At 51.4% G+C, this 22,593-nt stretch overlaps 6 protein-coding genes across 6 annotated transcripts; 3 read left to right on the top strand and 3 right to left on the bottom strand.

The window, feature by feature from the left end:
- Positions 1-1,406: 1,406 nt before the first annotated feature.
- Positions 1,407-5,008, top strand: BCR38DRAFT_411492 (uncharacterized protein; the record flags this gene model as incomplete). The annotated part of the gene is made up of 11 exons (XM_040858584.1): positions 1,407-1,442; positions 1,499-1,558; positions 1,618-1,689; positions 1,748-2,137; positions 2,197-2,259; positions 2,312-2,356; positions 2,449-2,844; positions 2,903-3,334; positions 3,386-3,837; positions 3,894-4,668; positions 4,733-5,008. The coding sequence occupies 11 exons, from the start codon at positions 1,407-1,409 to the stop codon at positions 5,006-5,008; spliced, it is 2,997 nt and encodes a 998-aa protein (XP_040713715.1).
- A 1,481-nt stretch (positions 5,009-6,489) lies between these two features.
- Positions 6,490-8,248, bottom strand: BCR38DRAFT_459460 (peptidase S28; the record flags this gene model as incomplete). The annotated part of the gene is made up of 4 exons (XM_040862285.1): positions 6,490-6,946; positions 7,016-7,293; positions 7,354-7,453; positions 7,515-8,248. The coding sequence occupies 4 exons, from the start codon at positions 8,246-8,248 to the stop codon at positions 6,490-6,492; spliced, it is 1,569 nt and encodes a 522-aa protein (XP_040713716.1).
- Positions 8,249-13,209: 4,961 nt separating this feature from the next.
- Positions 13,210-14,691, bottom strand: BCR38DRAFT_348146 (transcription factor Tfb2-domain-containing protein; the record flags this gene model as incomplete). Its single annotated transcript, XM_040856400.1, has 1 exon — positions 13,210-14,691. The coding sequence occupies one exon, from the start codon at positions 14,689-14,691 to the stop codon at positions 13,210-13,212; it is 1,482 nt and encodes a 493-aa protein (XP_040713717.1).
- Positions 14,692-15,994: 1,303 nt separating this feature from the next.
- BCR38DRAFT_411495 (uncharacterized protein) lies at positions 15,995-16,399 on the top strand (the record flags this gene model as incomplete). The annotated part of the gene is made up of 1 exon (XM_040858585.1): positions 15,995-16,399. The coding sequence occupies one exon, from the start codon at positions 15,995-15,997 to the stop codon at positions 16,397-16,399; it is 405 nt and encodes a 134-aa protein (XP_040713718.1).
- Positions 16,400-20,343: 3,944 nt separating this feature from the next.
- Positions 20,344-20,920, bottom strand: BCR38DRAFT_37838 (uncharacterized protein). The gene has a single exon (XM_040857373.1). The coding sequence runs from the start codon at positions 20,813-20,815 to the stop codon at positions 20,447-20,449; it is 369 nt and encodes a 122-aa protein (XP_040713719.1). The 5' UTR covers positions 20,816-20,920; the 3' UTR covers positions 20,344-20,446.
- Positions 20,921-21,025: 105 nt separating this feature from the next.
- Positions 21,026-22,293, top strand: BCR38DRAFT_347561 (eukaryotic aspartyl protease; the record flags this gene model as incomplete). The annotated part of the gene is made up of 2 exons (XM_040856353.1): positions 21,026-21,743; positions 21,803-22,293. 2 exons carry the CDS (start codon positions 21,026-21,028, stop codon positions 22,291-22,293), a joined length of 1,209 nt encoding a protein of 402 aa, XP_040713720.1.
- Positions 22,294-22,593: the final 300 nt, after the last annotated feature.

Here is a 22,593-nt window from a genome sequence, read left to right on the forward strand (position 1 = left end):
CACTGGCGGAGCCCTAGTTACTCCGTAACAATGTACACTAGTTAGATAGGTAACATTCTGCCGTTACACCTGACGTAGGTTAACTTAGCTCAATCAACATCACAATCCTCCATGATTATTTTTAGGACAAAGAAACTGCAGGGAGAAGTCACCGACAACTGCATTTCAGCTACCGCCTCGGACTGCGTCGGGAATTTCCCAAACGCCAATGTATCTACTGCAGGGTAGTGCAGCTCCTAGCTTGAAAGTGATCAACTTTGAGGAACCACTTGGGAAGTTCACATACATAAGGCGTCACGTTGCCGAATGCGCCAATACTGCAAGTTATTTGGACTGGAAAGCTTGACCTTGACCTCCAAAACGGGCTGGGTTGCTGGTAAGGCTGAAGCGCCCACAATAGGCGAGTGATTAAAATAGCATGTGCAGCGTGAAAAAACATGATATCCAGTCTTCGTGAAATATTATAGCCTTACCATGCCAAAGGAAATGGCCGGCATAACTTCCCCCAAGTGTACCCCTTGTATGTCTCGATTTGATCGTACTTGGGGCAGCTCCATTCCTCGCAGCCGTTATTCGCTGGGATTTGAGCTCTCCTCATGATGTTGTGGATGCACATCATACGAGGAGCTTCAAGACACTACCGTCACAATACATGTTCTGACCAGTCGCGACCATAACCACTTTGCTACGTATAGATCATTCAAAATGACCGTATAGACAGACGTTATTCTTACCAGTACATACATGACTCATTGAGGAACAGCCTTCCGCAAAGTTTACTGCTAAAATCTTTGGCTCCTTACACGTGGGAATAGGGCCGAAGGGGTGTAGGTGGCGACCAAGCCACCCCCAACTTGTGCCGGCCGTCTCTTTGCTAATTGGCCGCAAGGATTGTCAAGAAAGTGGGAGAGAGACCGCATTACGTTTACCATGCGGTCGACCCATACCACAAGCGCTTGTAGCATGGTTTTATGTCGCAGCAGCATAAATAGTCCCCCATGTCCGCAAATGGCCACAAAATTGATAAGCAAGGTCGTCATCGACCAAACTACTAGGTACTCCTCATTCGCATGTTAATGTACTTGCTCTTCCTACATCTTATGTCACTTGTGTTGAGTCGCACTTATTGCTCTTAGAAATGGTACGGCTTCAATCAACCCCACGTCAAGTTAGCTCTAATAATCAATGCCATAGACCGGACGACACGGTGGGGCGTTTGACCCAAACCAGGTGTGAACTGCCAAGAGAGCCTAGCACTGTCTATGTAGAGCTAGTCTACTGATAACTGTTAATAGAGCCAGGTTTATGTACCTGGAGTGGCTGGTGGTTCCAACCATTACAGTCATGGAGAGGTGAGACCGTGAAGCTAAGAGGCCATATCCCTTTTGCCTTTCTTTGACGCGATCATGCAGGAGAGTGCACCATCCACCCCAGACAACCGGGTAAGCTCCCCGAGGAATGGCGTTCTGTTCACAGTAGATTCTGACGATAGATTCAGTACAACTCCTCGTCGACTCCAGAAAGCAGCCGGCACGGAGGACGATTCGATCCGAATCAGGTAGGTCCATAACAAGGGCTGAAGTTGATTTAAATATGCTTATACCCACATTTATGCAGTATCACGCATATAAAACCAGCGTTGATACAAGCTATACTGGATCTAGGAACCTTACAGCGGTTCATAGTGATGTCAGTATTCCAGTGCCGATTTATATTGGACTCTTTGCTGATACGTCATCTCCCTCAGACGGCTTCGTATTCCGGACCACTACCTCCGCCAGCTATGTCTAGCTGGGTATCAATGGCCCAGTCGAATCCACAATCGTACAGTGGCCAAGGCAATCTATCCGGATTCAGTCAAGTGCATGTTGGACCAACGAACCCCCTTCCCACCGGCACGTCCGTTCCCGGAAATGGACACAATGCCTATCAGCCTCGGGCCTCAGGTTCCACCGCGAACGTCCAGACATCATTTCAATCGCAGCCAGGAATGTATCGAACCCCAGCTGGATATAACTCAGACTCTCCTTTCGAGAGCGCAAGCCAATTCTATAGCCAGCCACCAGGCCATAGTATGAGTTATTTCCCAACTCAACAGTACGAGAGCCCGTCGTCGTGGGGCCAGGGTAATAACATGGTAAGGGTTTTCGCCTTATATGAGACTATGTGCCAAGCTGACCTGCCTCTTTCTACCAGGTGGGTATCAACGAGGCCCTATTGCCCGGCCAATTTCAAGTCGGGCCCGCGAATGGCTCAGGAGTATGTTCGTACTTTCTCGCCAATCGAACACTGAGGTTGATGAACAACACAGAGTCTGTTGAACAAATCAAGCGCTGTCTCTGAGAAATACTCCAAAGTGAGTATACAATCTTGTCAGAATTGAAGCACCTGCTCATATCACTTCCGTTGTGAAAAGAAAGAGCTTGCTGTTCACCTTAAAGGGGCTAGATCCTCTTCAGCCTGCGCAACCGATTTCGCGCCAAGAAGCCCAACGCCTTCCAGTTGCCAGGCTATGAATACAACACTACGCTAAAATTCCGCCATCGTGATGCAGCAGGCCGTGTCAGTAATAAGCCCTTGCAAGATCGCTACCTCCACCCCCTGGACGGTCGGCTTCGCAAGCTGATCGTGGCCTCTACTGACGACATATACGAAGCCCCGGGCACGTCGACTTGGCGCAGGACATATATCCGCAACGTATATCCTTGGAACGTTCGAATTTCCACATGGGTTATCGACTTCCACCATGATCCCGATAGCTGGAAAGCGTGGTTTTTTATACTAGGGAGAGCCTTCGTCGCGAACATAGCTCTGCAGATCGCTTTTTACATCAAGTCATACCAGGTAGGTCATTATTCTGTACTTTGTTTTGAGATTTCTCTTGGCTCAAATTATTTTGCAGTTCTTCACCGAAGAAACTGCCAGATGGGTGTTCGAAGGCAAGTACGCACCGGTACCAATTGAGTTCAACGGCAACGCCAAAATCTGGAGCAATCACCTAGAGAACCGAGACGAGTCTACACTGGCATCGCGCGAAACTGAAGCCTACCAAGTTCTGAAACCCCGTGACCTCTGTTTTCTGAGAATGCCCGAGGAACGTGATCTCCACGGAGTTGAAATTCGCTCCGTCAGGGAGTGGGAAGAGACTGACGGCCGAGAGGTCAACCTCAGCTACGTCTTCGTTGCCTACTTCACTGAGCATTTCCACTCTAATAATGTGGATGACATGGTGGCACTGTCTACTATTGCCGAAAGAGCTGCCAGAAATGCCGGTGTTGTCGCTTACTGGGTTGCCGCAAGCAACATGCGCGATGATAACCAACTCGAGTCAGACGTAAGCTGCAATCGGCTCTGAAACTTTGAGATGTATAATGACTTTCTAAAGGTTTTTCGCATATCTGACGTCCTCAGGGGTGCTCAAAGCATGGCCATTGCCGTTGGTCGTCCCAGTACTGCCATGCATGAAATGTCCACCGACGAACTGCTGCGTCAATGGGGCACTCGGGTATGGACTTTCCCAGAAGTTCTGCTGAGCCCGGGGCGTGAAATCTCCGTGTACACTCGAGGAGACAACCTTTCCGCTCCTCTTATTCTCAGCAAGAACCAGTTCGCCGGCAGGGTCTGGTCGGATGCTCAACGGTCCAGACAGCTCGTAGACCACTACCTCGGCAACTTGACACTAAGCAAGCTCGAGCTGGCTGTTACTGCGCTCAGGTGCTTGTACGATCGGAAAACCACGCAGTATCTGCCTGGCGATCAAGCGTACGCTCTGGTGGGTTTGCTGCGCATGCGACCCAAGATTGACCGAAATGACACCTCATTTCAGGCCTTTGCCAGGTAAGTCTTGTCAAAATTATTGAAGATCGAACAAGTGTGGCTAAACTATCGCAAAGACTTTCTCTTGCCAACGACTCTGACGAGGTCTTGGAGCGGTACCTCTGCACCCTGCCCGACCTCAATAAAGAATGGTACGAGATGACCGACGTCTATAAGTCAGCTCTTTGGGACATAGTGCCCTACTGCCAGGTAGCCGGTGTCTGCGGCATCTCCAAAACCCAGGGAACCGCCGACAGTGACACCATCATCCTCGACGGCGCCTTCGGTGCTAGCATCCAGTGGAAGGCTTTCTATCCTGTCAAGTATCAGACAGGCTTCAGCTGGAAGCGTTGGGTATCGCTGCAAATTATGGAGAACAACGGCATGCTCCTAACGGCCGCCATGTTCGCGTGGGCCATTGCCAAAAACTGGCAAGAGTCCGGGCAGATTCTGTTCGATGAAATAATCAACCAGTTAGCTGCGGATACATTGCCCTGGTGGCTTACACATATCACAGCCCTGTGCCGTACTGTTGCCGGGATTTTCTTCACACTCTATATCTGGAGTTGGTTGTACACACCCGCGCTGATCAAAATGGAATACGCAGGTAAGTTCAGAGGTGTAGACGCTGCCTTGTTCGGATTTGAGGGTTACTTGAATATTGCCACCATCGAGCGTTGCATCTTCGGCGGTAACTTCAAGAGGATGAAGTGGTCCATCAATGGTAGTCCGCTGAGCCGCTCTTACACCGACGAGGACGGAGATCGATACGGCACGGATCCAACAGATGTGGATCCTGTTGTGAGACAGACTGTCGAGAAGGCGAAGAAGGCTGGACCAGACGAGATGCGCGTGAGTTGCCCCCTTCAGGACTCAAGAGACCAAACAAACTAACACGGCCACTTCGAATTTTCAGATCTTCACCCTCGTCGATACGTACAACATGGAAGTGACGCTATTCGAATCTGTCCGTCCGCCCACAAATCTCTTCCTGTGCGCAAGCGAAGGGGGCATGCAGAGGGCTATCGGGTGTTCGTATGACTGGACAACCCAGACTATGCATAGGGAGACGGTGTTGAGGATGCCCACCACGTCGCTGAACAAGATGGATCGCGTGCCGAGGTTTAAGATTGGCGTACGGAGACCGCCGATGTCGTTTGGCGTGATTAAGAGTTCTACGGAGTCGGTATAGGGGGTCTAGTGCTTTAGGGGTACTGCTGAAAGAGAGTTTTTGTCAGAGGTGGGGCGTGCGTAGCCGTCAAAAGAAGGAATATCTGTATCTCTATCTGTCTAACAAGATTGTTTAGGGCTCGGAAGCCTTCGCAATCCCTGACGCTTTCCGAACACGCTCACGTAAGAGAGATTAAAGAGCTTGAACAGGATAACCTCATTTTCTGCGAGCATCTTCTATGCATGGAAAAAGTTGTTGAACTGAAGAATTTGTACCAATTTCGGAACCATGTCCAAAGCATTCATGCCATCTAGCCCACGCCTCGCCTGGTACTGTAAAGGTCTAGGTTAGCGATGTGGTTGCTGTCACAATAACTCCGATGCATTTAAGAGAGATATAAAAGCAGTAATGACGTTATTTGGTCGTGGTGACCCCAATTGGCGCCGTGTACGCAGATGCTTGCTTGATCGCCAAAGGGACATGAGTTGGGGAGCGGGGTAGTTTTGTTGTGCTCTCCGGATCGCCTCGCTGGGTTTTTCGAGATTCCTCTGCAATATCTCCGTAGCCTCGGCCGTTGTCATCTCTTTTACTATGGAAAAACTCTCTTGTGAGGTATAAAGGCCTGGTGACACCTCGCTGTTACGAGTCGTGAACAATATTAAGCCTTTCCGATTAAAAGGCAGAGCGTCGTGGATATAAGTACTATAACTCTGATCGAAAAGCAGATCCACATCGTCGGAATTATCAATACTCATCAGCCACCGAGGCCATCGATGACGATTCTCTAGCAGTTATTTTCTGTTGTCCGAGGAGTAATTTTCTGCAGAAGCTACGTCATAATGGTGTCACTGCCGATGAAGCCTTCGTTCTGTCAGAATGGGAGTATGAAGTGGTGCTTCTGACTATCTACCCGATACCTCGTTATTAACCAAATAAGGAATTGACAATGACCTTGTCAAGAAAACTTGGTGAAACTTTTCCCTTTACAAAGCCTTTCTCGATCTCATCCCTGAGGCCGCGCAGCGCATTGTGCTTTCCCTCGTCGTAGATGAGCGGCATGTAAATTCCGAAGAGGCAAAGTCCCGAATAAGCCCTGTCTTCTTCCTTCTTCGTACTTCGGGTGTCAAACTATGATATACGCTCAATAATACCTAACTCAGGCAGCGGGTTTCCTTAAAACCTACTAACGCTAGAGCAAGAAGTTTCTGGAGCGTCCATACCCGAGGAAACTATCTGCGTTGCCGAATAAAAAGAAAAAAAGGCAAGTGGTGGACAATATACGACACAAATGCAGTGCAACCGCGGAATGACCTTTGCGGGCTGACAAGTCGTCGGCAAAAGTGCGATGGAGTGCATGGAAGCAAAACTGGGCTGTCGAGAAGCGTTAGGAGGACAGTCAAGTAGCAATATAATGCGATTTTGAAACATTCCTTTATTAGGTGTCTTATGTCGTCGTATTCCGTGAACAAAAGACTATCGAGCCATCAACACCCCATTACCAATTACGACTCCCACTCAACTGCCCTCTTTACTCCCTCCTCATAAAACTCCGCCACCCACTCCGCCATTTGCTCCACCTCCGCCTCGGCAATAGCCTTGACCTCCTCATTAAACGCCCAATTCTGTCCATACAAATCACTGCAATGCCCACCTCCCGGGATAACCCTAACGGGCAACTGAGACGTGCTCTCGAGCGGACCGCCGGAACGGAAGTCGGCAGACACAGTGGCGTCCTTCCAGGGGTCGAACTGGCCATTGGCGTACATGAGCCGGCGAGTGTCGGTCTCCCCCCAGCCACCCGTGTGGCTGTTCAGCGTTTGGACGGAGCGGCCTTCGAGCAGCCCGTAGGTGCCTTCAGGGAAGTAGAAGCCGCATTGGGCGCGCCAGTAGTCAACGTTGACGAGGCGAGAGACGAGCGTCGGGCGACCTTCGGGGGCGCCGTTTTGCCACCATTCAAAGCTGAGGGGGTGTTGTTAGTCCCCAGTCTATCATGTAATTTCCGGAAGGGGGAAGGCAAAAAGGACTTACGGCTCGTTGCACAGCATCCACATCCATTGCCGACCTCCGAGATTATCGACGCTCAAGTCCTGATAGTACACATTGGTCGAGTTCATGGCCTTGAAGCAGTTGGTGTTATAGGTGCCGTCGTAGTCGTCGTAGCCCCAGCTCTCGCAATAGCCCGGCAGGACCAGCTCGGTAAACCACTTGACGTAGCCGTTGAGCGCCTTCTTGTAGCCGACTCCCTTGGCTCCGGGAACAATAACGCCGGTGGTGCTGTTGGTGCCGTTGGCGACGGGGAAGACGTTCTAGTCGTGCACAACTGTTCGAGATCGAGCTCTGGTGGTTTGGGAGTTGGAGTAGCTTACCTCGATGTAGTCGCAGAACTGGTAGTAAGAGTTGTACCCATTTAATGACTCGGTGTAGAACTGAGTCGACTGCCACGACCAAGGTCCGTTCTCAAGCGCCCTAGACATCTGTCATCAGCAAGATGCCCGGACAGGACGGAAATAGAAGAGTAACCACTCACGCCCCAAAATCCGCATCCTCAAGATCCTCCAACATAAACCTCGCCTTCAACGCAGCCTTCTCGGCCTGACTCCCATGCAGCAAAACCCCATCCACATACTCAATAACGGAATTCACGTCTGTCGAGCAATTACTGGGCGTAGCATCTTGCACCGGAGCAAAGTACGTCCAAAAGTCGCTGACAGCCTCCTCCACAGCACTACTCCCATGGTACGCCCAGAACGTGCCCGGCTCAGCCGACTCGAGCCACCCGGCCAGCGCACCCGAGTACGAGCCGCCCGAAAAGACCCAGGGAGTGGTCTTCGGATCGGTGCTCCCTTCGGCATCAAATGGCGCGTCGAAATTCTTCGCGAAATACGTGAGGTCCTTGAGCGCATTGTCCAGCGTTAGGTACTGCAGGTTCTCCTCCGTCAGCACCTCGAACGGCGAGCTGCCGCCCCAGTACCGGTGCTCGAGGATCACGACCGCGGCACCCATAGCCTCGGCCATGAGGCCTGTGATGCGCTGTTTTGTCGTGTAGGTGACATTGAAGCCGTCTCCGGATTGCTCGCCGGGGCAGGTGAGCACGATGGGGGAGCCGGTGCCGTTCCAGAATTTAGACCCGTACCAATACCGCTGCTCGAAGGTGCCTTTGCTTGGGTCTGAGTGGTCCAGAAGCTGATCGAAGGTGCCCCAGCCGTTGAAGCCGCTGGTCCCGTCGAGTTCCGTGTCATCGTCTACGGGGCCGACGCGCATCCCGCTGAAGTGGTCAGCGGGGAAGATGGCCACTGCAGCGTTGAAGAACAGGAGCTGTGACACAACGGGGAGGAGGTGCATCCTGATGGTGGCTTGTTGGTGCTACCTTGGGAATAAGAACTTCGGAAGATAGGCGGCAGGACGCGTGAGAGAGCGGTGAGCGACCGAGATGGAAAGAAAGAAGATCCATTCTGAAAAGCATGGGAAATTTGCTCGATATATACGATTCTTTTGCCAGGTCGCTTGCATGCAATCGCAACACATCCTAGTGTCGATCCCCACTTCTTGCTACTATAATACTCCCCAAAGTCTTGACCTCCTTCCCAAACGAGTCCGGTCGCCAAAACCACGGTTCCTAAACCCCTGTTTGTAGGAGGTCTCTAAACCCGACTAGGGAACACCGAAGACCAACCCCGCAATTTCAATAGCCCTCCCTCCAGGATTCTTATCATTAGAGGTTCATTGTAGATAACACGCCGTGAACTTGTCTTCTTGCCCTGTCATAGTTGATTTTCCTACTGGATTATGATTGCATTGGAGGTTGAGTTGGAGGTTGAGAAGGGGAGATTGACGGAATGGGCCTTTGTTGATGACCCTGGATGGATGTCGTATTGATAGCTATGCCTGCTCCATGCGTTGTGCTACGTAGGTTGGTGGTGGGAGGCTCTATGAGATGCTCTTGCTCTCTGTAAGGAAGGGTCTAACTCACTAGCTACACTAGCAGCTGTACTGGTTTTGGCCTAGGCCATAACTATGGTGCTCAATCCCACAGACAGCTTAAAACTCAGAACGCTTTTTTGACGTTCGACAGTCCAGTAATTACGTGATGGGGAGGGGGAAAGGGTGGGGAGACGATAGCAAGCGAGTCGAGTTATATCATGTCATGCTGCCGGTACGCCAAGTCACGCCAAGGGACCTTCCAGAAAAGGAAGATACAAGTAGCAAGTTCATCAACTAATGCCGGGGTCTCCTTTTGCACTTAACGTAATCCACCCATAAGCGGTCCATCTAATTTCAACTTGTCGAACCCTTTAAACTTAAATAATAACATTGATTCTCACGTTAATTTATCAAACCTTCGCTTGATTGGCAAATGGATCGGGAAGAGCAGATCCGGAAAGCTATCAAGCCTATTCGCGCTCGGAAAATCCCTGATAAATATAATGTAGCCGATCTTCTTGGAGTTCCTAGAACAACCCTTGCAGGCCGTTGAAGCCGGACGACCATGTCATAGGGCTAGGCTAGACGTCGGTATCGGCCTTAAGCCCAAATCCTGCATATAAATAATGCTGCCCAATATACTGACGTGGGGTTAGGGTTTTTTTGGGCGTTATTATTATTAAATACGCCGTAGGCTCGAAGCCCCCGGTACCTCTACAAGTGCTCCCGTATGTCAAACCGTGCCCTAATGGCTGGACTAAATACATACGCTGCTACGTAGGTTCGCTCTATTAGCGACTGCGTTACGTCCACCACAATACTATGTTAGTTCTCACCCTACTAACAAAGTCCCCCTGAGAAGATCGATATTATCCGGGCCTAAGCGCTATCCGGCCAGTCCTGAGTAGCCACCTTGTGATAGTCCCGCTGACTACTGGTTTCCCCGTCGCCGTTGCCAGGTCTCTACGTGTATGCAGCGGCCATGGTGCGATAGTGGCCTGTAGGCGCTCTCTCGATTCTTCCAGCAGGCCGCAAAAGAGGATTACGTGCTCTGCTGTCAGAGAACAGAATGCCATAGGCACCGGTGGGACACCGGTGGGGCTCTGGTGTAGGAATGTGCGAGTCATGACACGATATGGAAGTCTTGGTTTGCGGAACAATCGGGGAAACTAGTGCTCCGCGGCTCCGACGTCGGGTTCTAGCTATCTATGTAAGGGGCGGAGGCCCGGGAAGAAGATAGAGGGAGAGTAGAGATCAATGCATCACCGTGGGCACCCCTACCTGAGACCGACAGTGGCCACCCGGTATTACGTAGGAGGGACGCCCGTTACTCCCCATCACTCTGTACTATTGCCTTCGGCCTAGCCGTACCCTGACATCTGCCGTCTCGGGGGCCTCTCCACAGCGGCATAACGGCGAGTACACACCGAAGGCTCCTATCTTAAATAAGAAAGCTGATAGTCCTATTTTTCCGGTCCTGATCTGGCATAGGGTAGACGCCTCCTGTCGGTTTAGGTCTGAGTACTTGCCCTGTTTCGGCATTCGCATCGAGGGGCTCTCCTGCTCCTCGGCGATAGCGCGTCGCTGGCGGTCGTGTTGTGCTGCCCCGGAGAGCCATCTCTTCTCCCAGTGGTCTAGGAGGGCAGCCGGGACTTCCTTCGCCTTGCCTATCCACTCGGAGCCCCTAGCCTCCTTCTCTATCGTGTACCCCGCTGGTCTGAGCGATTGTGACGCCCGCTTCCGTCTCGCCGGCGTGTCCTGTCGGAGTATGTGTGACGCTCTCGCGCTCGCGCTCCGAAGCAGGCTCCTTTTGCCGTTATTCCGTAGCCGTTCTTCAAATTTCGCTGCCCGGGCACTGAGATATAGGTCTAGTGGCGGGATAGCTGCCTCTATTTCTAGGTGTCGGACCGGTGTCGCTTTGTAGGCGCCACAGACTATTCGGAGGCACTCATTCTGTATCCCGACTAGGCTCTTAGCTGGTCCCGCTGGTTCCTCGCTTATAGTGTGCCACGCAGCCGCCCCGAAGGCGATCGCGCTGCGAATAACCGACGTGTACAGTAGTCTCGCCCGTATGAGATCGCAGCCCCACGCCATGTTCACTAGATTTGTTAGGGCTAGCTTCTGAGTCGCCATTTTTGATTTAACCCGTTCGGTATGGGCGTGCCACGTTAATTTGCGGTCAAACCAGACCCCTAGGAACCTTGCCGAGACCTTCGGCGTTACTGTAGCGTTTCCAAGACGGATACTCTGCGGGGAGGGGTCTCGGGTTCTAGTGAAGTGCATCAGCTCACTCTTGTCCGGAGCGAACTCCATCCCGTGCCTGGCGGCCCACCGTTGGCACGTAGCCCAAGCGTCCTCTAGTCGGCGGCAGGTCGTGCCCGTGTCTGTGCTCACGCTAAGTAGGTTCGTATCGTCCGCGAACCCTACGACTAAGAGTAGGGGGTGTTTCTCCGCTAGTTCCTCATATAGCGTCGAGATATATAGGATAAATAGTATCGGGGAGAGTGGCGACCCCTGGGGGACGCCAGCTCGTAGAGGGATCAGCTCTGGCTCCTTACCGTCGAACCGGAGGCGTACTGTCCTTTCCTCTACGAAGCTGTGTACCCATTCCTGAACCCACTCCGGGTAGCCCTTCCGGGCTAGTATAGAAATCAAACGCCTGTGGTTAACTGTGTCGAACGCCCCCTTAATATCAAGTTGTAGTAGTGTGGCGATCCCTCCGCGCCTCCAAGCTGTATAGGTTACGTCCTCGACTATACGTATCGCTAATTCGGTGGACCGCCCCTGATGCGAGTGCATATGGGGTGTGAATTGTTGTATTGAAAAGGATTGCCAGGTCAGCTATCCTGGCCTGGCAGAGCTCTTTTATAGCTCTTATCTATCTTATCTCTAGCTATAGGGCAACCCCCCATGGGGTCACGTATCAGCCCCTTTCGGTTACCCATTTGGCCGTTTGGTAGCAGACCGGCCGTCTCCGCGACGGTAGTGATACGCTGGCATATCACCGTCTCTATCACCTTCCCTATCGTACTAAGCAGCGCTATCGGTCGCCAGCCGCTAGGGGTCTGCTTTTGGGCTGTCGTTTTGTTCGGCTTAGGGATAACGACTACCTTTGCCGAGCGGAGGCGCTCCGGGTAGTATCCTAGCCTAAAGCTTACGGTCGCTATATCCGCTAGGATCTCCCATAGGGGTTTACCACAGATTTTCAGCAGGCCCGTAGGGATCTGGTCATCGCCGGGGGCCTTCCAAGCCGCTGTCTTCTTGATAACAGCCTCGATGTCCTTCGCGTTTACCTCCTTAGGGACGTCCAGGTCTGGTGCTTCCTTCGGCATCAAATTTTTGGGCGTTATTTTTTTCGTTTTTCTTTTTCGATATTCAGACGAATTATGTAAGCGTGTTCTTAACGGGTATTTAAGACCTTATGTACATAGTCACTCTCTTGAGAAAAAGATAGGAATTCAAGCGGCCTTTTCCACAGTAATCTGAACCAATTTCTCTTTACTTGGACAGGCATTCAATGTCTGACGTACCTGTTGAGGTACTTTTGTTGCCCCTATAGATCTGATTGTGCCTGCTGAGGCCATTGTTCCCACCTTTCACCTGTTGAGGTTCCTTTTCTTCCCTAGCCTGCTGAGGCTACAGTTGTTAGTACCTGTTGAGGTACTTGTCGTTCCGATCAGGGCAAAGAGCTCTTGATCTTATTATTTCTTTCCACCTCCCGGATAGTAAGGTCTTGTTGAGGATCTTGTTGTCCGTTGCCATCATCTTCACACCTTAAACCTGCGGGTGGTTTCACTGCCCGTCGTCAATACGGCTCGTGCAATTCCCTCTGCTCTGCAATATAGCAACTTACACTTAAGCCTTTGCAGAAATAAGCTAAGTGCACTGGACCGTTCACACACCGCCTACTAACACCAGTAGCGAATGCTACCTACCGAAGAAGTAAAGGTCGAACGAGCCATTCTTCAGTTAGCTAAGTAGGGTTAGCCTTTAACTAGACCTTTATCGACGAGTTAAGAATAATACGCTATTGCGGACGATAATACCTATAATATAGACGAGAAGGGGAATGCGGCTTGACGTTACTTCAGTCAATTGATATATTGTCCTCGGGAAATGCAAAAGAGAACGTTCGTTAATTCTTCGAAGCTGTCCAATTCCATGGTATCCGTGAGGCTCCGACTGCAAAAGAACCAATATCCCTTTTGACCCCTCGCCGCAAGGGCTTTAAGTCCACAAACGCCAGCCAATGCTCCATTGCACCGTGCAGTAGCCATTCCAAATCTATCAAACAGATTCGCTCATTTCCCCGCCTTCTTCTCTTTATTCTTATTCTTAACAAAGTCCTTGACCTGACTCAGGCCTGCGTAGGTGATAAAGAACATGCCCTTCCGGTCGTTTCTCCACTGTAATACGCCGATCTCATCTGCAAACGTGACGACGCTGATGTATTCCTTGTAGTCGTCGAACTCCTTGAACAAGAAGCCGTTGGTGGTGGCCATGCGCTCCGTGTCCAGCTGCCACAGCCGGATTTGGTCGACGATGACCGTCGGCAGGAGGGACTTCTTGGCCGATGCGGCCACGCGGTGCATTTGCTCGTGTGCGTGCGTTGCCAAGTATGAAATGATCTGATCCGCGGTGATGCCCATATCCACGGCGCGACGAACGGACTGGCGCGTCAGCTTGCCCGAGACGAGCTCCTGGAAGCGCATCTTGAGGTCGCAGAAGAGGGCAAGCACCGCAATTTGCAACGGCGAGGACGTGTACCCGTACATTCTGAAATTGGTCTCTAGAATGATGGCGTTGCTGTCTTGCGCACCGCCCATGCCCTCGCTGGCGGCTGTGAACCCGGCACTGACACTTCGTAGACTGCTCTCGCTCGATGTGAGGGTGGTGGCTAGACGTGTCGGAAAGTATTGTCGGCGATCGTGGTGTGGGATGTAGATAAGACCAAAATCGACCAGATAGGGTATCATATTACGGCGAGGCTCGGTGAGGGCATCGGTGCTATAGGCGCGTCCAAGCTCGAGGGAGGCAAGCAAGAAAAGGAACGAGAGCATGTCAACGCTCTCCATGCCGGTGTGGTGACCTTCTTTGTTGGCATGATCGGCAGCCTCCAGCCACAGCAAGAGCAGGGTCCAAACCTGGGAGTTGGCTTCCTGCAGCAGGAAAGTGAAGCCTGCTTGTGTGATGTTCATGGTGGATGAGGCACCCTTGCGCTCCACCAGGCGGCCGGCCATGAGCAGATCCTTGACGGATGCTTTGGGCCCATTGCTGCCATCGGATCGCGAATCTATCAGGCCGACGGAGTTGACGACGAAATGAAGAATGTCGTCCCATTTCTTTCGCGCGTACTTGTCGAGGAATGCGATATCGACATCGGCGGCAATGGGCAGCTGCGACGGCACGCCAAACGAGTTGTGATCGCCACCACCTTCTAATGCAAACCTTAGACTACTCTTGAAGTTGGCCGTGAGAGTCATGGACTGGGGCGTCTCTCTACAAGGTACGGTGACGGCGATAATGTGGAGGGCTCGCAGGATCGACAGGGCCTGGTCCTTCTGACGCTTTGCCGTGGGCTTGACCCAGATCTCGAGATCGGAGAGGAGGAAAGGCGTGGGCATGTACAGCATGGCCATGACAATGGTCTTGGCAAGGTGAGGTAGCATGCGCCTGAAGATGGCGAAGGCGGTCGAGGGCTGCTGGTAGAGTCGTCTGAAGGTTGTACCCGGCAGTCGCTCGAGGTACTCGGAGAGTTGCGACGAATTGGCGTTGACCGACATGGTGGGCAGATGTCAGGTCAACCGCTGAAAGTACTGCTATTTCATCGTAGAAGTCATGGAGTGCGTTCCTTCGGACACTAGCCAAAGACACACAAGATGTTGATGATGCAGACCGGAGTGCGGAATCCAATTGAAGGTTTGTAGCAGAACTGGGCTCAGCCTTCCAGGCCACGATGGATGGGCCTTGCAGCAAGTACGGTCCAAGCTCTACTACGCTAAGCCGAATCTGCTCACCTTGAGTTCACAACTCACCGAGCCCACCAAGGTCCCTTTGTCAAAGAAGTTGAAATGATATTCGTTGAAATCTCAGGACAAGGGCAGTCGAGTACAAAACTCACCATCTTTGCAGACGTGGATGGTAATTACTGGAGGTGAAATCCGCCAAATTCCGTACAAGTTCAAGAAGAGCTTAAGTAAGCGTTCGCAACACTTTCCCCAGGCTTTGTGGCGTCTTAACATCACGACCGTGTGTGTAGTAGGGACAATCTCAATACTTACATGCTATTGATGATAGTTGATTCGCAATAAGGAAGGGAGCAACTTAGCTTCACACCTCTACCAGGCCGCTGAATGATAGTGTCTTACTCGTCCTGCCCATATTTGGTTAAGCGTGGTGGAAGTACGGCACTAACATGCATAGGGCTGGTAGAGGTGTAGATTGTAGCTGGTCAACGAATGCAACGGGCCTGCCGGAACCTGTTTTCATAATAAATGAATTACAATGAGCATGGACTGTCAGACGAAAGGCATCGCAACTGTTCCGATAGAGCTGCAAGAATCTCGATTTGATTAGGAAAAGCTGCGCCAAGCCGGGTTGCTACCGAGCCTCCCTACTACAATTAATTGCTTTTCCCTGCCTTGAGTCGTCTTGGATGTGATAGATGTGATGCAGGCTGCATGATGCGTCGGCAATCGGTAGATGCGTCCTCGTATTGCGAGCGGGCCAAGGTAAGTAGTGTAAAAATAAGGGGCCACAACCGTCTCCACATCTAAGTACGCGTCCACTTAAAAAGTCCCCAAAAGTCCCTTACGGCCCTTGCCCGTATTAAGTTGGACTATATATAGCTTGTGGGAGCGGGCCCTGCCTCGCAAATGAAGCAGGGATTTGGTCATTTCGCTGACGGAGTCGGACGTTTGATGCTGTCGAACTTGAGAAATCTCATCCGGCTTGAATAGATCTTCATCATTACACCTAATTAAGCAACATACAGAGCAAAACGTTTGGTCAAGCCGAATCTCCTACGCGTATTCAACACCCGAATCCAAACGCGTCTCCCTATTGTCACCAATCCACAAACTCATCATGAAGATCACCTCATCACTGCTGCTCGTCGGAGCTCTAGCCTCCACAGCACTTGCCGCCACTACCACAGCTGCAGACGACACCGCCGCCGTAACGGCTACCCAAACCGCAACGGCCAAAGCGAGCGCGACAGATGACTCCGGTAGCACCGCGGTTCTGACGGGGACCAATACCAAAACTGCCACCGGTACTGCCACCGCCACCGCCACCGCCACCGGCACCACGACCAAGGGCACCACCGAGGCCACTAGCACCACCAAGACCAACACTGTCAAGATCACCTCGACTTGGACCTCATCCGCCAATGCCGTCACAACCTACCCGCCCAACATTGTTTCGGGCGCTGAGAGACCCGTTGTGGGCTGGAGCTTGGCTGCGCTGGCAGCTTTCATTGCCACCTTTTAGGCTTGCGGTAAAGACCCTCGAGTCTCGGGGCTGGTGCTGGAGCTGTACATATAGACGGGGACAAAAATACATTTCAAGGCATTTGGGGAGCATTGGGAAACGGAGTTATCGGGCATTTGAACGGGCATATTGTTGGCAATAATACACCGGAAGCGTATGGTATCACAGACTGCAAAAGACAGACATGGTTTATTAAAGCTAGACTCCAGGGTTTCGAGGTTTTCATTTGGAAGATAGGGGTATGGGTATTCTTTCTGGCATCCAAAACATTCGAACTGACTTCGATAATCTACCACTCAAATACATAGGTCACCTTGCCTCGAAGACTAATACACATACTGGTGAAATGATCGAAACTCGCAGAGACCCCGCCTGCTCTGATATTGCAGCGACTCACTAAGGGTAAACTTGACCTTTGAGGCTCGTGTATTGATGGAGCCACAAAAGGCGAAAACCTTAGTGTCACTTGTGGCTGAGCCATTTGGTAGCCCATTTAGCCTCTATTTTCTCCAGCTGATAGACCCCTGAAGAATTCTATCTTCATGCTTCCATCTTCTCTGTAGCCTTGAAGACTTTACAATCACGTGTGGACAGTCCTGTTACGCTTCAAGATTGACGTTTGACTTCATCGGCTCAATGCTGCCCCTGCCACTCCTCTCCGTTCAAGCCGCATCTTGGACCTCGTAGAAATGTGAAGGACGCGGTCAACAAACATATAAAGCCAGCTGCTCGCACAGAACCTAGGCGTCACCTCCTGAGTCGAGGAAGCGTCGGGTTTGCAAGTGCCGAACTGTGTCAGCACTCCTATGGACTTAACAGTTCAAAGCTTAATAGGCGGAACAGTGCCAGCGGTTGAACTGGCAGTCGATGACAATATTGATAATGCTAACCTAACCAATACTATGGTTGGGGGTTACACCTCAAATAATGCACCATAGGGGTGAAAAGTTATCCCTCGGGGAAGAGGTGTCGTCTAGTCATGTCCCCATGTCATTGGCATTGGACTTGCAGAACTATACTCTATGTCGCGTTGTAAAACTTAGGTCACAACTCGAACAACACCAAGCCCTGCCCCCTCTGTGTGCTAAACTCAGGCTACAGGATTCGCGACCATGGGAATATTGGTAGCAAAGGCCTGGTGAGTTAGTTTGTGAAATGAAGCACTTTTGGCCAGCTTTTTCAATCCATAATTTGAAGGAGTTTCAGTTGTAAGATAATAGATCAGCAGATTCAGAGCATGGATGCAGTAAACTACATTATGCGTTGCGAAGTTTCCATCAACTTTTTGCCCCATACCAGGGATAAATGCCGCTGAACAAATGTATCGCGTAACAAAATCATAGCGAAGTGCACGTAACAAATAATCGACCTCATGGTGTTTTCATTGAGCCGAAATATGACCAGATGATACATATGTGGAGCCTCGGATTTGGTGTTAGATTAATGAGAACACGATCATCTCGTAAGGGTTTGAGTCTCCGGTGTTAATAGACTCTTTCTCATATAACCACGAGTCAATAGCATTTTGTCCAAGGTAGGATTTCTGAGGTTCCGGAAGTTGACAACTCTTTCGTCGCCGAGGAGCAACATTTTTCATTTCAAAAAATGCTTTGTATAGGAGACTATCCTAGTGACTCAGGTCATCTTAGCTACAAAGAACAGACAAATGAACTCAACAACCCATTATATGATGAATTAGCTGCAGATTTGAACAACGGCAGTGTTTGCTTGTACAATCTATCGATAACGTGGAATACTAGCTTGTCTATTGAGAAGACCATCCATCCCTGACTCGCTGATGCGTGCACCTAGGGGGGAGGATGCTATAATGCAGCAGTGCGCAACGTTATAGTATCTAATTGAATGGGATTCACCTAACCAGTGGGTCCCCCTACCTTTTCGTATCACTCGCATATGACATAGAGAAATCTGCATTCACTCTGAACTGCAGGAATTACAAAGATGGAACTCTACCACATGAGGAAGTCTTCTTTTACGCCAATCAACCTCTTCGATATGTGTGAGAAGTGTACACAGACGACCTACACCTGCTGTGGGCACGTCAGGTCGATCATAGAGCTAGGCAAGCTTGCGTGTTTGGTCCCTACTGTACCTCCGTTGGCCACATGTCTGAGGGGAAGTACACCAGTATAAGGAATAGCTTTTGTGACAAATGATGGCCTAAGCAGCCGAGGCCCGCTGCGTCTAAGGAACATGTAATGGAGTCTAAGAATAAGGAACCAAAGAGCAAGGACATCTCGATGAAGCTATCCACGCACCCGGAGGCTACCGCAGCTGCCGCTACTAAGGCTAAGCCCAGTGTTAAGCCAGCCACCTCTCCAGCAGCGCTTTCACCCTGGCTTCTTCTACGGTCAGCTCACACGAGAAGTCCCATTCAGCATCCGGCAGCGCCGAAGACGCCAGAGGGATTCGACTTTGTGTAGCCCAACTCCCCGCCCTCGCCTCGCGTAAAACCAGCAAGAAGGCGAAGTTGAAGTCTGCCCAGAAGGAAGAAATGGCAAGAATTACCCTCCAAGAAGAGCTCGTCTGCTAGCTCCAACAACCAGAAGGACCCCGTGGCGACCACGGCTCTGCCTCTGAACGCTGGTAGGACGACAAGGCATGGATTCACTGTGCTCCGGGCCTGCCGGCTTGGGCTCGCACCACTCACCGGGTGGGAATTTGCGACACGCGTATGGGCGTCACGGAAGATGAGGCGATGTCGGGATTAAAGGCCGAAAAAAGAAAGGAAAACGAGTTAACCAAACTCAAACAGCCGTTTTTGGTAGAGTAATAATCAAGATTGATGATACGGTGAGTTTTCATTCCTTGGGATGTGTTCACATAATTATGAGCCATGGAATGTTGATTTTCTTGTTTTAAAATGCTGAGATCTAGTTCGACGCATCCAATTATCCCTCAAACGGCCGCTAGTGACGAAGCTCTTGCCGGACCTATACCTCCAAATTAAAGGGGTTCGAGCATCTCGCTGCTACTGTATTCTCTCCCAACTTCCCTTCCCACTCTCACACTACCACGACGCGCAGTACGAAACCACGTTCATTTCTGTAAGTTTTCTCCTACGTAGCCCGTTTCTTCAGACGATCGAAAGTGCACCTTTTAAGACTCGATCTACCGTGTCATCTGACGTGAGCTCTCGAGGCGAAGCTTTAATCTCACAGTCCACAGCATGTCTAGCCTGCCTCTTGAAAGGTTCTTAAACTCGTTATTTCAGGTCTTTCCTCTAGGGCCGTCCTCCCGCTGCCTTTGTATAGACGGAATGCCAGCACATGAGACAATCCGTTTGGTGTGGTGGCATCAACTGAACACGGAATGGCACAAGCACTTGAAAATAGAAGGTGTTCGAACGCGCGATGCAAAACTATACGCTAGGAACTACGACATTCCTCATTCGAGCAAGGAACCAAACTCGAAGTCATGGACGGTGGCCTGAAATAGACCGGAACATGCCGCCAGCTATTATTAACACGACAAGCAGGCTGCCAATATTCGACGTCGCTACCCTATTTGATTGAGACTCTGTGCGCCTTTCCTATCGCGGACGCATGAAGTGCACATTTGCGGGTGCATTGAACACGAGGCTTCTCAGCTCCGCACAGGGAGTATGCAGCTTCCTCAGCTGGAATAATGTCCGTGGTGGAGTCTAGACTAACCGGCGGGTAAGGTGGCAGTCTACCCCACAGCGCTCTGGGCGTCATAAGGAGCGGCTCGGTTTGCATCGTCTCAAGTCGGTTCGTCCCTCAAAATGATGAGATGTCAAAGTTCACAAATGATGGAAAATATGGCGTCGCAATACCAAGTTGTCATCATGTAGCCAAGAGCTCGGGAATCGTGTGTGCCTGACTTGGCGCTAATGCTTGAAAAAAGCTTGTTGCCATCAGACTTTCCCAAGCTGGCCACCTTCCGGAATATGCTGGTATCAGTTGACAATTGCGGCCGTGGTGCACCACATCTGCCGCATGACCCCTGCTTAGGATCGTTGCTTGTACTTTGAGTTGGCCTATGGGACGTCGGCAGAGCCCCGAACTAAGTGACCCCTTTCTCAGATAAGAAGGTCAGATTCAAGCTTATATTAGCCCTGGTTTCTCTTTTTGGTAGCCTCGCTCCGCGGTGCTCTACTCCCACTGCAACTTGTTGATTGGTGATGTGCCCAATTCGACTGGACGTCCAATTGCGGCCTTGGTTTGGGGTGTCGCCATGATGATGCGATATGTCACGTCCGTTATACACGGCAATCGCGAGTCGCGCAATCAACGCCGGCCGGCGGGCGTCGACGGGTTCTCTGGTCTGATTGGCCACAAGGCAGCTTCCCCTTGTCGCTTGTGCTTTCCCGCGTCGATTGACTTCCAACGGTCCCGATCCCAAGAATAGGAAGGTAGCAAGCAGATGCACCATGGGACACCATCGCTCAATTGTGCCGAATTACACGCCACCAAGTCGATGCCTCCAAACAACAATGGTGACGATGATGGCCATGGGGTGTGAAGGCGCAGCATAAATATACTGCTCATCCCTCCTCCAACCGTCTCATCTGGCCACCTCGAATAGTCATCAGAGTATCGTCTACTCCTGTCTCTACTCGGTCATCATCAGAGCCTCCTCAACATGCCGTCCTTGTCCAACTCTATTGCCCTGGCAGTCGGCCTTTGCGGCCTCGCCACCGCAGCGCCTGCTATCGACAGCCGATCCGGTGACTTCTCAGTCGAGCAAGTCCGAAACCCAGGCTACGTCCGCAACGGTCCCGCTGCCCTCGCCAAGGCATACCTCAAGTACGGCCAGCCTCTGCCCGAAGGTCTCGCCGCCACCATCGCCAACCTCACCTTGAGCAAGCGCGCCACCGGCAGCGCCACGACCACCCCCGAGGAGTACGATATCGAGTACCTGACCCCAGTCCAGATCGGAACCCCGGCCCAGACGCTCAACCTGGACTTCGACTCGGGCTCCTCGGATCTTTGGGTCTTCAGCTCCTTGACTCCCACCAGCCAGAGGAACGGCCAGTCCATCTACACGCCCGGGAGCAGCAGCACGGCCAAGACGGTGTCAGGCGGTACCTGGTCCATCTCGTACGGCGACGGCAGCTCGTCTTCGGGGTCCATCTATACCGACAAGGTCACCGTGGGCGGACTCTCGTACGCCTCCCAGGCCGTTGAGACCGCAAAGAAGGTGTCTTCTTCCTTCACTGAGGACTCCAACAACGATGGCCTTTTGGGTCTGGCGTTCAGCACCATCAACACGGCTTCGCCTAGGCAGAAGACCTTCTTTGATAATGTCAAGTCCACCTTGACTTCGCCTGTTTGGACTGCTGATCTGAAGGCCGGCAAGCGTGAGTTCCTCGTCCCTAATAGCACACAACTTTAGCCCATTTACTGACTTCTTTCACAGCTGGTAAGTACAACTTTGGCTACATCGACACCGCCGCCTACACGGGCGCCATCACCTACACCGCCGTCGACTCGAGCGACGGCTTCTGGGAGTTCACCTCCTCGGGCTACGCCGTTGGCTCCGGCGCCTTCTCTTCCACCAAGATCACCGGCATCGCCGACACGGGCACGACCCTGGCGCTGCTCCCCTCGGCCGTCGTCACCGCCTACTACAGGCAGGTTTCGGGCGCCGTCAACAGCAACTCGGCCGGCGGTTACATCTTCCCTTGCTCCGCCACACTGCCTGACTTCACCTACGGCGTTGGAACTGCCCGCATTGTTATCCCGGGGAGTTACATAAACTATGCCCCCTACTCCGGCTCACAGTGCTATGGTGGTATCCAGTCCAATGCCGGGATTGGATTTTCCATCTTTGGTGATGTTGCGCTCAAGGCGGCGTTTGTGGTCTTCGACTCTACTCCTCGTCTCGGCTTTGCTAAGAAGGCCTTGTAAAGGGGCTTCATGGCGCTTGGAAAAGCATGATCCTCTCGCAAGCAGTTTCGTTTATAATGGCTTGTTGGCTAGGTTAGTTGTGGAAACAAGAGGGTTCCTGTATTCATGATGACGATGATGTCTGCCCAGTAACACTGAGTATTTGGAATGGTGTATATTAACATGACTGAATCTATATTATTAATAATTGTGCCCTAAAATTTCTTCTTTTGAACTCGTCAGATCTTACTTGAGACGATAAGTGCTTAAGTAAGTATAGCTTGCCCAGTGCGTTTCCATAAAGCTCCATAGCCTCATACC

The sequence above is a fragment of the Pseudomassariella vexata genome (genome assembly GCF_002105095.1).
Source record: "Pseudomassariella vexata strain CBS 129021 chromosome Unknown BCR38scaffold_10, whole genome shotgun sequence".
NCBI lineage: Eukaryota > Fungi > Ascomycota > Sordariomycetes > Amphisphaeriales > Pseudomassariaceae > Pseudomassariella > Pseudomassariella vexata.

Excerpts from the sequence above, each read along its gene's own strand:
- BCR38DRAFT_37838 (XM_040857373.1), bottom strand. The coding sequence starts at position 20,815 with ATGGTGCATCTGCTTGCTACCTTCCTATTCTTGGGATCGGGACCGTTG.